Source organism: Pseudorca crassidens, chromosome Y (genome assembly GCF_039906515.1).
Source record: "Pseudorca crassidens isolate mPseCra1 chromosome Y, mPseCra1.hap1, whole genome shotgun sequence".
Lineage (NCBI taxonomy): Eukaryota > Metazoa > Chordata > Mammalia > Artiodactyla > Delphinidae > Pseudorca > Pseudorca crassidens.
In genome coordinates, this window is record NC_090318.1 from 5777479 (window position 1) to 5793869 (window position 16391).

Sequence of the window (16391 nt, forward strand, 5' to 3'; positions counted from 1 at the left end):
GAAATCAAAAGAAAGCTGGAGTAGCTATACTCATAACAGATAAAATAGACTTTTAAATAAAGAATGTTACAAGAGACAAGGAAGGACACTACATAATGATCAAGGGATCAATCCAAGAAGATATAACAATTATAAATATATATGCACCCAACATGGGAGCACCTCAATACATAAGGCAACTGCTAACAGCTATAAAAGAGGAAATCAACAGTAACACAATAATAGTGGGGGACTTTAACACCTCACTTACACCAATAGACAGATCATCCAAAATGAAAATAAATAAGGAAACAAAGCTTTAAATAACACAATAGACCAGATAGATTTAATTGATATTTATAGGACATTCCATCCAAAAACAGCAGATTACACTTTCTTCTCAAGTGTGCACAGAACATTCTCCAGGATAGATCACATCTTGGGTCACAAATCAAGCCTCAGTGAATTTAAGAAAATTTAATCATATCAAGCATCTTTTCTAACCACAACGCTATGAGATTAGAAATGAATTACAGGGGAAAAAAACATAAAAAAACATAAAAACACATGAAGGCTAAACAATACGTTACTAAACAACCAAGACATCACTGAAGAAATCAAAAAGGAAATCAAAAAATACCTAGGGACAAATGACAGTGAAAACACGATGATCCAAAACCTATGGGATGCAGCAAAAGCAGTTCTAAGGGGGAAGTTTACAGCTATACAAGCCTACCTCAAGAAACAAGAAAAATCTCAAGTAAACAATGTAACCTTACACCTAAAGGAATTAGAGAAAGAAGAACAAACAAAACCCAAAGTTAGCAGAAGGAAAGAAATCATAAAGATCAGAGCAGAAATAAATGAAATAAAAACAAAGAAAACAATAGAAAAGATCAATAAAACTAAAAGCTGGTTCTTTGAGAAGATAAACAAAATTGATAAACCACTGGCCAGACGCATCAAGAAAAGGAGGGATAGGACTCATCAATAAAAGTAGAAATGAAAAAGGAAAAATAAAGAAATAAAGAATAAAGAAATTTACAATTTATAAGAAATTTTACAATTTCTTTACAATAAAGAAATTTACAAATAAAGAAAATTACAAACCAATATCACTGATGAATATAGATGCAAAAAATCCTCAACCAAATACTAGCAAACAGAATCCAACAGCACATTAAAAGGATCATACACCATGATCAAGTGGGGTTTATTCCAGGCATGCAAGGATTCTTCAACATACGCAAATCAATCAACGTGACACACCATCTTAACAAATTGAAGGAAAAAAAACATGATCATCTCAATAGATGCAGAGAGAGTTTTCGACAAAATTCAACACACATTTATGATAAAAACCCTGCAGAACGTAGGCATAGAGGGAACTTACCTCAACATAATAAAGGCCATATATGACATACCCACAGCCAACATTGTCCTCAACGGTGAAAAACTGAAAGCATTCCACTAAGATCAGGAACAAGTCAAGGTTTCCCACTCTCACCACTCTTATTCAACATAGTTTTGGAAGTTTTAGCCACAGCAATCAGAAAAGAGAAGGAAATAAAAGGAATCGAAATCAGAAAAGAAGAAGTAAAGCTGTCAGTGTTTGCAGATGACATGATATTATACATAGAGAATCCTACAGATGCTACCAAAAAACTACTAGAGCTAATCTATGAATTTGGTAAAGTAGCAGGATACAAAATTAATGCACAGAATTCTCTAGCATTCTACACACTAATGATGAAAAATCTGAAAGTGAAATTAAGAAAACACTCCCATTTGCCATTGCAACAAAAAGAATAAAATATCTAGGAATAAACCTACCTAAGGAGACAAAAGACCTGTATGCAGAAAATTATAAGACACTGATGAAAGAATTTAAAGATGATACAAATAGGTGGAGAGATATACCATGTTCTTGGATGGGAAGAATCAACATTGTGAAAATGCCTCTAGTACCCAAAGCAATCTACACATTCAATGCAATCCTTATCAAACTACCAGTGGCATTTTTCACAGAACTAGAACAAAAAATTTCACCATTTGTATGGAAACACAAAAGACCCTGAATAGCCAAAGCAATCTTGAGAACAAAAAACGGAACCTGAGGAATGAAGCTCCCTGACTTAATACTATACTACAAAGCTACAGTAATGAAGACAGTATGGTACTGGCACAAAAACAGAAATATAGATCAATGGAACAGGATAGAAAGCCCAGAGATAAACCCCCGCACATATGGTCACCTTATCTTTGATAAAGGAGTCAGGAATGTACAGTGGAGAAAGGACAGCCTCTTCAATACGTCGTGCTAGGAAAACTGGACAGCTACATGTAAAAGTATGAGATTAGAACACTCCCTAACACCATACACAAAAATAAGCTCAAAATGGATTAAAGACCTAAATGTAAGGCCAGAAACTATCAAACTCTTAGAGGAAAGCATAGGCAGAACACTCTATGACATAAATCACAGCAAGATCCTTTTTGACCCACCTCCTAGAGAAATAGAAAGAAAAACAAAAATAAACAAATGGGACCTAATGAAACTTCAGAGCTTTTGCACAGCAAAGGAAACCATAAACAAGACCAAAAGACAACCCTCAGAATGGGAGAAAATATTTGCAAATGAAGCAACTAGAGAAAGGATTACTATCCAAAATTTAGAAGCAGCTCATGCAGCTCAGTAACAAAGAAACAAACAACCCAATCCAAAAATGGGCAGAAGACCTAAACAGACATTTCTCCAAAGAAGATATACAGATTGCGAACAAATACATGAAAGAATGCTCAACATCATTAATCATTAGAGAAATGCAAATCAAAACTACAATGAGAGGGCTTCTGTGGTGGCGCAGTGGTTGAGAGTCCGCCTACCGATGCAGGGGACATGGGTTCGTGCCCCGGTCCTGGAGGATCCCCCATGCCGCGCAGCGGCTGGGCCCATGAGTCATGGCCGCTAAGCCTGGGCGTCCGGAGCCTGTGCTCCGCAATGGGAGAGGCCACGACAGTGAGAGGCCCGTGTACCGCAAAAAGAAATAAACAAAACAACAACAACAACAAAAAAGAAAACAACTACAATGAGATATCATCTCACACCGGTCAGAATGGCCATCATTAGAAAATCTAGAAACAATAAATGCTGGAGAGGATGTGGAGAAAAGGGAACACTCTTGCACTGTTGGTGGGAATGTGAATTGGTATAGCAACTATGGAGAACAGTATGGAGGTTCCTTAAAAAACTAAAAATAGAACTACCATATGACCCAGCAATCCCACTACTGGGCATATACCCTGAGAAAACCGTAATTCAAAAAGAGTCATGTACCAAAATGTTCATTGCAGCTCTATTTACGATAGCCAGGGCATGGAAGCAACCTAAGTGTCCATCATTGGATGAATGGATAAAGAAGCTGTGGCACATATATACAATGGAATATTACTCAGCCATAAAAAGTAACGAATTTGAGTTATTTGTAGCGAGGTGGATGGACCTAGAGTCTGTCATACAGAGTGATGTAAGCAAGAAAGGGAAAAACAAATACCGTATGCTAATACATATATATGGAATCTAAGGAAAAAAATGTCATGAAGAACCTAGGGGTAAGACAGGAATAAAGACACAGACCTAGTAGAGAATGGACTTGAGGATATGGGGAGGGGGAAGGGTAAGCTGCGACAAAGTGAGAGAGTGGCATGGACATATATACAGTTCCAAACGTAAAATAGATAGCTAGTGGGAAGCAGCCGCATAGCACAGGGAGATCAGCTCAGTGCTTTGTGACCACCTAGACGGGTGGAATAGGGAGTGTGGGAGGGAGGGAGACTCAAGAGGGAAGAGATATGGGAACATATGTATATGTATAACTGATTCACTTTGTTATAAAGCAGAAACTAACACACCATTGTAAAGCAGTTATACTCCAATAAAGATGTTTAAAAAAAAAATTGTATGGAGATACAAAATACCCCAAATGGCCTAAGCAGTCTTGAGGGACAAAAACGGAGCTGGAGGAGTCAGACTCCCTCACTTCAGAGTATACTACAAAGCTACAGTAATGAAGACAATATGGTACTGGCACAGGAACAGAAATATAGATTAATGGAAGAAGATAGAAAGCCCAGAGATAAACCGATGCTCCTACGGTCAACTTATCGATGACAAAGGAGACAAAGATATACAATGGAGAAAAGACAGTCTCTTCAATAAGTGGTGGTGGGAAAACTGGACAGCTACATGTAAAAGAGTGAAATTAGAACACTCCCTAACACCATACACAAAAATAAACTCAAAATGGATTCGAGACCTAAATGTAAGACCAGATACTATAAAACTGTTAGAGGAAAACATAGGCAGAACACTCTTTGACATAAATCACAGCAAGATCTTTTTTGATCCACCTCCTAGAGTAATGGAAAGAAAAACAAAAATAAACAACTGGGACCTAATGAAACTTCAAAGCTTTTGCACAGCAAAGGAAACCATAACGAAGACGAAAAGGCAACCCTCAGAATGGAAGAAAATATTTGCAAATGAAGCAACTGACAAAGGATTAATCTCCAAAATTTACAAGCAGCTCATGCAGCTCAATAACGAAAAAAAAAACAACCCAATCCAAAAATGGGCAGAAGACCTAAATAGACATTTCTCCAAAGAAGATATACAGACTGCCAACAAACACATGAAAGAATGCTCAACAACATTAATCATTAGAGAAATGCAAATCAAAACTACAATGAGATATCATCTCACACCAGTCAGAATGGCCATCATCAGAAAATCTAGAAACAATAAATGCTGGAGAGGGTGTGAAGAAAAGGGAACACTCCTGCACTGCTGGTGGGAATGTGAATTGGTACAGCCACTATGGAGAACAGTATGGAAGTTCCTTTAAAAACTACAAATAGAACTACCATATGACCCAGCAATCCCACTACTGGGCATATACCCTGAGAAAATCGTAATTCAAAAAGAGTCATGTACCAAAATGTTCATTACAGCTCTGTTTACGATGGCCCAGAGATGGAGACAACTTAAGTGTCCATCATTGGATGAATGGATAAAGAAGCTGTGGCACATATATACAATGGAATATTACTCAGCCATAAAAAGAAACGAAATTGAGCTATTTGTAATGAGGTGGATAGACCTAGAGTCTGTCATACAGAGTGAAGTAAGTCAGAAAGAGAAAGACAAATCCCGTATGCTAACACAAATATATGGAATCTAAGAAAAAAAATGTCATGAAGAACCTAGGGGTTACACAGGAATAAAGACACAGACCTACTGGAGAATGGACTTGAGGATATGGGGAGGGGGAAGGGTGAGCTGTGACAAAGCGAGAGAGAGGCATGGACATAAATATACTACCAAACGTAAGGTAGATAGCTAGTGGGAAGCAGCCGCATAGCACAGGGATATCAGCTCGGTGCTTTGTGACCGCCTGGAGGGGTGGGATAGGGAGGGTGGGAGGGAGGGAGACGCAAGAGGGAAGAGATATGAGAACATATGTATATGTATAACTGATTCACTTTGTTATAAAGCAGAAACTAACACACCATTGTAAAGCAATTATACCCCAATAAAGATGTTAAAAAAAAGACAGCCCTCAGAGTGGGAGAAAATACTTGCATATGAAGCAACCGCCGAAGATTAATCTCCAAAATTTACAAGCAGCTCGTGCAGCTCAATATTAAAGAATCAAACAACCCAATCCAAAAATGGGCAGAAGACCTAAACAGACGTTTCTCCGAAGAAGACATACAGATGGCCAAGAAGCACATGAAAAGCTGCTCAACATCACTAATTATCAGAGAAATGCAAATCAAAACTATGATGAGTTATCACCTCACAGCAGTTATAATGGGCATCATCAGACAATCTACAAACAACAAATGCTGGAGAGGGTGTGGAGAAAAGGGAACCCTCTCGCACTTTTGGTAGCCATGTAAATTGATACAGCCACTATGGAGCACAGTATGGAGGTTCCTTAAGAAACTGAAAATAGAATTACCATATGATCCAGCAATCCCACTACTGGGCATATACCCAGAGAAAACCAGAATTTAAAAAGACACCTGCACCCCAATATTCATTGCAGAATTATTTACGATAGCCAGGTCATGGAAGCAACCTAAATGCCCATCGACAGATGAATGCATAAAGAAGTTGTGGTACATATATATACAATGGAATATTACTCAGCCATAGAAAGAAACTAAACTGAGTCATTTGTTGACACGTGGATGGACCTAGAGACTGCCATACAGAGTGAAGTAAGTCAGAAAGAGAAAAACAAATATCGTATATTAACGCATGTATGTGGAATCTAGAAAAATGGTACAGATGAACCTGTTTGCAGGGCAGAAGTTGAGACAGATGTAGAGAACAAACGTATGGACACCAAGGGGGGAAAACCACGGTGGGAAAACCACGGTGGGGTGGGGATGGTGGTGTGCTGAATTGGGCGATTGGGATTGACATGTATACAGTGATGTGTATAAAATTGATGACTAATAACAACCTGCAGTATAAAAAACAAACAAAAAAACAACTACTACTAAACTTTCTTTGGGTTATTTGTATGGAAATATGTTAATATAAATGTTTCAGACATTACATGAAATTTCTAAAAATCTTATAGGTTCTGATATAATGTTATATGTCATAATTCTAGTTATTTAAAATGTATACCTCAGAAATAACTACATTTCCTTGTCAACTGATTATGAACTTTCATCAAATATTTAACCATGGTCATTTTTAAGTCTTTTGTCATTTACAGACAGTTCTGGGTGTACTCTGTTGCAAAAATGTTCCTATAAAAGGGTTTCATCTTCAAGGAATTCATGGAAAAGACTGTGACAAGTACAGGTTTCCAGTAACTGACCATACTGCTGAACTGAATGAATAAGCATTTTCAGAACTCTAATGGAAAACTGATGAATTCATAAAAGTGCTAACAAAAGATCAAGATGAAAAAAAATTAATTAAATGGGACTGAGTGAACTGATGAGCATGATTATAATTTTCATGACTTTCTGTTTGAATAAAGAAAAAAAAATCCCCCACACACAGAAAAAGAACTTAGGATGAGAGAAGAAATAAATATTTCAAACATAGTACTGATTATTTATTCTACCATGCCATATATGAAGGGTGATTTTTTTAATTTAAACAAAGGCATTTTAAACACAAATTGAGAACCTCAGTGACACTGATGTTCTAAAATTTGGTTAGAATTGTGTTTTCAGACTCTAGCTCCTGACTTGTTAGCAGCTGTGAAATCATTTAAATGTCATGACAATATTTTTTTAATAAAATGTGATAAAAAATATCAAAAAGAATTACACATAACGAGAGTACTGTCTTATGAAATTATTTTTAATTTTTTAATTTATGTATACATATGTGTGTGTAAAATATATGCATATAGGTATTGGATCACCATATAAAGTAGGGCACATTCAAGCAAGGTTGGACATTTACAGACTCCCCTGGTGGTGCAGCGGTTAAGAATCCGCCTGCCAATGCAGGGGACATGGGTTCAAGCCGTGGTCCGGGAAGATCCCACATACTGCAGAGCAACTAAGCCCATGTGCCAGAACTACTAAGCCTGCGCTCTAGAGCCCACGAGCCACAACTACTGAGCCCACGTACCACAACTACTGAAACCCGTGCTCTGCAACAAGAGAAGCCACCGCAATGAGAAGCCCGCACACCACAACGAAGAATAGCCCCCGCTCGCTGCAACTAGAGAAAGCCCCATACAGCGAAAGACCCAACGCAGCCTAGATTAATTAATTAATTTTAAAAAACCTTGTTTACAAAAAAAAAAGAGAGGTTGGAAATCTCTGAAGAGAATGGTGTACCAAGCATCACAATATACGGGTGGTTTTAACGGGCAATCAAACAACCTTACTGTGTTTGGAAGCAAGTTTTCAGATTGTGAAACCGGAAAACCCGTTCAAATTCAATCATGTATTCAGTTCTCAGTGTGCTAGGCAAGGATTTGCAAAGCTGCTAATCTAACAACACACTTGATAGTGAAATATGAAGAATGATAGTAGAGCAGCCCATACAATGTCCTTCAGCTTTAGTGTGTTAAAACTATCAGATTCAAATGATGGCTCTCCTCGTACTGCATGTAAATTCCAATGAAGCATCACACCCCTCATTCGGAGACACATGGTGAGTCTCTGTCTCTGTAACTGACAACCTAACTGAAATCCTTTTGTGTTTACCAACCTCTTAATGCTTTAGGAAGACAGATATCCTACCGTAAAAGCCTGCTTCCTTTCACAGGGATTTTTAAACACAAGACATTACGCGAAAGATAATTTGCAAGGCTTCATCTACTTTTTCCCTAGTTGTTGAGGAGGAATGGTTGCATTTTAACTGTATCAACTATACTTGGGTAGCAAGTAGAAGACAGTGGCTCTGGCTATCTTAAAGTCAGAGAGAGGGAATTCCCTGGCGGTCCAGTGATGAGGTTTCCGCCCTTGCACTTTCACTGGATCAATCCCTGGTCAGGGAACTGAGTTCCCACAAGCCAGGTGGTTGCTGCCAGATAAATACAGTCACACAGAGAGTGCACTCAAAGGACATGAGCAGGAGGCTCCCACAGTCAGCAGTGATGGAGGCCCGGGCTTCTGAACAGTGCCAAGGCTTGACTGTCCTGCATCAGGTTGGCCGTCCCAGAGCACTGCTCCTGCCTTGCGCTGCAGGATACCCTCCTGTGGCTGTGTCACTGCTCCTCAGCTAAGTCTCACTCCGCTCACTCATTCTCCATCACGCACTCTCTCTGCTTCCACCCACACCTCTGGTGATCAGAGCCCGTCCTCCAGCGCAATGACCCAAATGTTCAGTCCTGACTGATCTGTACTCTTGCTTCTGCCATAGACAGTCGCAGTAGTTTTCCACTAACTAGTCCACTAGTGATGGTAGTAGAGGGGATACCCAAGGGAATTACCTGGGTTTCATGGACATTCCTCCCTCCCCTCGTTGTACAGCAGCAAATCTACCTCCCTTTGAGCTACAGATGGCATGTCTGTGTCCCGCCGACAAAAAAAACATAGGTTGAAATCCTAACCCCTAAGGTGATGGTAACAGGAAGTGGGGCCTTTGGGAGGTGGTTAGATCACAAGGGTGGAGCCCTTATGAATGGGATTAGCGTCCTTAAGATAGGACCTGGAAAGCTTACTCACCCCTTCCACCATGTGAAGACAGTGAATCGGCCAGTGCCTTGATCTTGGACTTCCTAGGCTTTAGAACAGGGAGCAATGTCTGTGGTTTTCTGTTACAGCAGCCTGAATAGAGTAAGATGCCTTGCTCGGGATGATGACATCCTCCGTCTACTACCATTGCTTCTGTGCATCCCGTGCAAGGAGCCATGAGAAGTGGCAGCGAAATGCATCCCTTCCCTCGTCTGTGCTTCCAACAAACTACCTTTACCTTATTTCAAGATCAAGTTGGATATGCTATTATGAGTTGTGCAAGACTGCATATTCAGAGATGCTTTCTATATATAACAAGGAAAAGATTGAATCCTATTCTTGCCCCTCTTGAAGTCCGTCAAGAGAAAGGGATATTAAAAAAAAAAAAAGAGAGAGAGCAGGAGAATTATCCCAAGGGGACGTATGTGAGGATGCATAACTATATGTATTAGCATTTAGTCAGCAAAGCTTTGAGTTGTGTCAGTAGGGGCAAAAGTAAGTGCAGAGGTGAGCAATTACATGAATTCAGCCCACCTAAACTGTCAATCTGTGAACAATGATAATAACTACTTTTAATAGTACTATAATACAAAGTTATAATGAAATAATACTGTTACTCGTATATGATAGCAATTATTATTATTACTGAAGTTTATCCACTTTTCCTCATCTGCAGTAATTGCTTTTCCTCCCACTTCAAGTTATGTGGATAATTACTTCAAATTTCAGTTTTATTTTGCTATAGTGTAGACATAGCTCAGGCCAGAAAAACCTCAAAACCCCGAATTTCCCTAATCATTGGTTCCTCAACTGTAAAAGTAATGCCCTAGATCCAGAAACATTTCTATGACTTATATATATATATATATATATATGTAATTATATGTATGTGTTTTATTCATCAGGAAAAAAAGCAGCATAAATGAAATGTGTCCATGTTAACTGCCCATGTCTGTTTAGAATCATAATTCAATGCTCAGAGCCTCACAGCTCTTTCTTTGCAAGCTTCTCATATGCACACACAATGCCCCATATTGGGAAACCAGAATGTAAGAGAGTTTTGTGGGGGGGGTTTGTTTTTTTTGTTTTAAATATACTGCTTGGTCCTTTCGCACATTACTTAACTTCAAAACCAAATCTATTTTCTCTAATTGTCAGTAGAAGCAGTGGGTTACCATAGTTACAAAGTAGAGACTGTTACTGAAAAGAAGACTAATGAAATTTTAAATGACAGATTCAAAGATATTAGGAAATTACCCTAACAGGGAAACGGGCACTTATCAAGCTGCCAGTCCCAGTAATTACCAAGCAAACCTATCAGGAACCGGGTCAGAAAGTCTCTTCAGATGTTCCGTACACCAGTGCTACAGCGCTTTGAAGGGCTGGTCCCAATAACATGGGCACCCTGTCGTTAGCGCCCATTTCTGTTACTACAGCTGCATGAGGACGCTCCGTAGCCACCACGCAGCGTGGGCTGTGACAGGCCTCGGGTGAGGAGATGGCACAGCACACCTGGAGGACGCTGATGCTACAGATGAGGTGCTGTATTACGGGGCCACGTCTCCCAAGTGTTAGAAAGTTGCTGCCCTGCAGACCCATCTTCCCACCATCTTACAGGATTTTTCCAGGCAAGTACCATCCACTCACATGGTCAAAGACAGATGTAGAAGGTACGATATAGTTTTTAAAAGTCTAACATGTGAAGGTTTGGTTTTGCTGGGGGAGGAATCGATAAGTAATTTACTGAAATAGCATACTAATAGATTATTCACATAAAATAACAGGTAAGGGGAAAATCTAGTGAATAAACAGATGGAAGAACGGAGAATCCATCCACTTCAAGTCACTTATGAGAACAACATATTAAGATTTAACTACATGTTTGCTAGAGTAGGAAAAAACACAGACCCCCAAGAAACATCACTACTCTCCGAGTCCTGGCATGACTCGTAAGAAAACAAGCAGTAGTTGGTGTTTCTGTGCTAAAAGTTGTGTATTTTGGGCAAGAACCATAAAATTGACTTAAAGATGGTTTCAAACGGTAAAAAGAGAAATGCAAAACAATTAAAGACATGCAATTAAACTGGTTTGTGTCTCACTGCTTCATAGTAATTAAGAGTTCATGCTTGGGAAAGCACCATAAAAACGAGTTAAGATTTAAGACGGGTGTACATGAGTCAGTGTAAACCTACACATGAGTCCTCAAGTGACAGGACAACTACTCAAAAAATGGAAGACCTGGGGTCGGTATAGCATGATTTAAAAATAATGAAGGAATGATGATTCTGGACTGAATTGTTATTTGCTAGGCTACTTGGTTGACTTGGCTCTTCGTGTCTAGTAGTATCTTATCCATTTAAGTTCTTAGAGTACCTATGTCTGGTACACAGAGTAATGACTGAACACTTGGTGAAGTATGGCCTTGAAGGAATAGGGAGAGAAAGACAGAGAAACCAGGACAGAGAAAGAGCTGGGGAGATAAGGACAGAGAATATTAACGACAGGGAGGCGTCAGAAGAGCCTGACAATGACGTGAGCTGGTGAGCAGGTTTCCGGAGGGCGAGGGCTAAGGAAGACATACCTAATTTCAAACTCTGGGCTTCCGGTTACTCTCTGCTATTCACCTTTCTACCTCCACCCCAGGAACAACTGTACACACCTAGGAAAAGCAAGCCTTTGTTGCTCCACCCCTTGTTAAAGGCCTTTCATGATGCTGACTATTTCTCACATCCCTCCTGGCCCACCTGAGAGGGAGTGGGGTGCAGCCTGAGAACATGCTTCCTTCCATTCTGGAACTACAGGACACCGGTGTCTCCTGGAAACGCCCGTGCTTCACGTCTGAAGGGTGCTGCCACGTTATCCGTGCAGAGAATGTGTGCACCACGAACCTCATTTCCAGCATTCCACGGTTTCCCCAGAGAACCCCTTACATTCCCAGCGGGCTTTCAAAGGATGTGGTGGTTCTCTTACAACGATTCCTTATCACCTGAGTGTAACCTTCTTAATGACGCTGCCAAATTCAACCAAAATGCCTCATTTCCTTGCACCAAGTAATGATTTAAAACTTACAAATATTACAAAAACTAATAACAAAACAGATAGAGAGTTATGATAGGCTTTTAAAAAAGGATTAGAGACCTCCATCAAGAACGGTCTGAAATGTGCTTTGCGTTGTAAAGTTTTAAGCGTTGTATTCAAACCAACTTTCTTTAAGTAAAAACTTGATGGCGTCATCAAAGCCACGACGATATAGTGATTCCATTATCGTCTCGCTTGGTGGGAAAAGGGCTTGGTGAAGCCTCACCAGGTTTGCCGTGGACAGCTAGGATAGAAAGACAAATGGAAGCTGGAGGATATTACGGTACAGGTAAATGGACATCATCTCTGTAACCGAAGCTTTCTTATCATAGATGCTATTAGCAATGTGAAAAAAAATCAGGAGGAAGAAAATGAAATTTAAAAATTCACCCCCACCCATACACTGCATGAGGGTTTCTCAGCCTGGGGACCACTGACGTTTTGGGCCAGATGCTTCTTTGTGGTGGGGCCGTCCTGTGCACTGTAGGATGCTGAGTAGCCTTCCCGGGCTCCACCCACTAGATGCCAGCACACACCCCAGACGTGATGACCAAAACCATCTCCAGACACTGCCAGTGTCTCCTGCATACGATATCACCTCCTGTTGAGAGCTATTCGACGAGATTAAGGGAATCTACATTTTTATGTAAGTTATTCTGTTAGGTCCTAAGTTTTTATCTTACCTACTTAATTCCTGCCATCTTTTAAAACAATTAAGTGATCTAATTTAAAAGTGCACTGAAATCCTGCCCAGTATACTGACCTGAAAAATAAGTGAAGAAATGGAAAATGTTTCACAAATAGACTGTTGATAGTAACAGTCATGTCCATATGCATGACACATGTAGATTATTTAAAATATTTATGCAATTTGTACATAAAACTGAGTTGCCAAAGTTCTGGAAGCATGTGGAAAGTTTTCGGAGATGAGGAGTCTGCAGTTATCAGTGAACATCATTACTCACCAGTATGTGCTGCTTGGCTATGGTCACATAGAAATCCAGCTGCCCTTCGTCCTGCGGGGAGATGTCCACTCTCCCGCTGAATGCTGAGACGGTCACTGTCCGGCCTACAGGCAGGAGGGGCAGGCTGTTGGTAAAGCATCCGTCTACCCATTTCTGTGGAAAGCACACGGCTCATCAGCACCTGTCGACAACATCCCTCCCACGTGAAGAAAATGAGCATGCATTTCCCCAAAAGGACTCTTTCCTTCTAACAAGGCATGCCTTGGGAACGCCCTTAACTTACGATTTATCAGGACCCGTCAGATTAGATTTGTTTTGGAAGCAAAGCAAATCTTTGTATGCATATCATTAACCCATATAATAAGAACCCTGAACGGAATCAGGAAGTCTCTCCAATTGTTTAAAAGCTTTAAGTAGATCATTTCACATAAGAAGTACCTAAATTTTTACTGATGACGGTGCTTGCATAAGAAGCCATGTGTAATTAGGCTGGGATTCATTATCTAATCAGAATGCAAAGCCAGGTTTACTCTGACACTGAGCAAACCGTCCCCAAAACAGGAGTTTGTGCTGCTGTGGCTTGTGGGATCTTAGTTCCCCGACTAGGGATGGAACCTGTGCCCCCCTGCAGTGGAAGCGCAGAGTCTTAACCACTGGACTGCCAGGGAAGTCCCAGGAGGTTCTACTTTTATCCTAAGAACTGGAAATCGGCATTTTCTGTAGCAAACTTAAAAATAAATAGAACCGCCAGAAATCCTTCCATTTCCAAAGCGGTTCCTGAGTATGTAACGTCTTTAAGCCTTGAAGAACTGGGGAGGAGAGGTGCTGTGTTAAACAGGAACATTACTCAGAAGAGATTCTGTGCGTTCAGACCCAAGCCTGAAGGAAAGGCATGGACAGAGCAGGTCAGAGAAGCTTCTAGAGGCTTGTGCAGAATTGTACACTGGGAAAGGATTGAAGAAACACAAAGATAATACTCCTTACGTTGTTTCAAGGCAAAAGAGTCTCCATCTTTCCTTGAGCCCACATGTTAACCGAATCCGCTCTAACAATAAATAAATAAGCAAACATGCAACACTGAAGTTCAAATGCTCCCAGCTGTATCTGAATTGGAAATACCTTGCAGGTGATGTGAGGAAAAAAAGGGGGGGCTGGAAAGTGTGGAGAATGCTGCACAGAAGAAGCTTTTGTGGAGAAAGCAAGAAGGTGGGCTTATGAGCAAGAAACCAGTTAGAATAAAGCATCCTGGGGCTTCCCTGGTGGCACAGTGGTTAAGAATCCACCTGCTAATGCAGGGGACAGGGGTTTGATCCCTAGTCCAGGAAGATCCCACATGCCACGGAGCAACTAAGCCCATGCACCACAACTACTGAGCCCATGTGCCGCAACTACTGAAGCCCACGTGCTGCAACTACTGAAGCCCATGAGCTGCAACTACTGAGCCCGCGCACCACAACGAAGAGTAGCCCCTGCTCCCCGGAACTAGAGAAAGCCCACGCCCAGCAACGAAGATCCAACACAGCCAAAAATTTTAAAAATAAAAAAATAAAATAAAGCATCCTTAACTCAGTTAAAACTGTTCATTCCTCTTTTCTAACATGTCTTTTTTAAATCTTTCTTGTTTTGATTTCTAGAGCTGGTTACTAAATGATCAGTACAGCATAGTTTACAAAGGCCTCAGCCAGCCACCAACTCCCCGCAGAGGGAATAAAAGTAAGTAAATAAAAGGTGAAAATGTGTTGAAAATTTCTATTGAGGGAACTGCATTTTGGTGGAGCAGAAAACATAAATAGATTAGATTAAAATGAACCTGGCCTAGATAATTTGCTTATTGTCATTATTTTTAAAAGAACAAAACACATATAATTATGTTTATTATAGAGCACACATATTTGTTTGTGTATAATACGTGTATGTGGATATATGCATACATATATACACACGCACACGACTATACAAACACAGTCTAAAAAAGGGAGGTTTGTAGTGAGAAGGCCCCCAGATATCTGGTTCTGTGCCTTATTGACCTGGAGCTTTTTTTTTCTTCCCTGATTGCTTTGGGTGTAGACACCGATTTCTGGAATAGGATAGTACCTAGAGAGAGAACAAAAAGACACCTGCCAAAATTACCTTTCTTATCCTCAGTAGAACATCTCACCAATGATGTAAAAATTCATATAGGTTTCATCAAGGGAAATTAAAAATATGTACCAAGGGTCATATAACTTAACTGAGAGCTCACCTGATTTATTCAACTTAAGGAAAAGAAGGGCAGTCTGGCTCATTAAATTGCAAAGTGTTCTAATCTACCATAGGGCTAATGACTGAGGTTTCAGGGACATGAAAATCTTTTTTTCCAAGTTTCGTTTGCTCTTGTTAGCTTATTGTGATTGGATAAATGACTAGGGAAAACATACAGCTTATCCAATGACTTGATTCAGTCTTCAGCGTTACTGACTCCTGTCACCCTAACCCCACCAGCTCAGTTCTAAATGCAGAGTGCATCTTACTCCTGGCTCATGCTCTCCTGAGCTGTATCACTCCCAGCAACCACACACACACACACTCGGGCACTCAGATTCTAGCAAAACTGCTGGAAACGACGCCAACAGCAGCCAACATTCCTCCATGCAAATATACTGCATGTGGTACAGACGGTTTAAAATTCTGCATTTTATATACTCCTGGCCATGATTCTGACTGTTTGCAGTACATTCCTCCAGGTCAGTCCCCCATTCCCACCTCGTGGACAGCTCTCCATAAGCTGGGAATTACTGCCATGAGTCCTAGGATTCCAAAATTTTCCTCATGGGTCTTCCCAGGGTAGTGTTGCCCTGTGTTGGTTAGTTTCAGTACCTAGCACCATCATTCTCAAAGGAAAGGGAATGCCCAAAGACGTAAAAAAAAAAAAATTCCCGGGCAAAACGTGTTTCAAAAATCAAACTCGCGGGCTTCCCTCGTGGCGCAGTGGTTGAGAGTCCGCCTCCGATGCAGGGGACGCAGGTTCATACCCCGGTCCTGGAAGATCCCACATGCCGAGGAGCGGCTGGGCCCGTGAGCCATGGCCGCTGAGCCTGCGCGTCCGGAGCCTGTGCTCTGCAACGGGAGGGGCCCCAACAGTGAGAGGCCCGCGTACCGCAAAAA

At 40.7% G+C, this 16391-nt stretch overlaps 1 protein-coding gene across 7 annotated transcripts in view; it reads right to left on the reverse strand.

The window, feature by feature from the left end:
* PNPLA4 (patatin like phospholipase domain containing 4) overlaps positions 1-16391 on the reverse strand; it is a 109367-nt gene that overhangs the window by 67889 nt on the left and 25087 nt on the right. For 6 of the 7 annotated variants that reach the window (XM_067724796.1, XM_067724797.1, XM_067724792.1 and 3 more), the window contains one exon: positions 13248-13400. In XM_067724796.1, coding sequence (XP_067580897.1) covers positions 13248-13400 — 153 coding nt within the window. Of the gene's footprint in view, positions 1-7354; positions 12527-13247; positions 13401-16391 lie in introns of those variants that run through there. The other variant, XM_067724795.1, reaches the window with a different exon arrangement.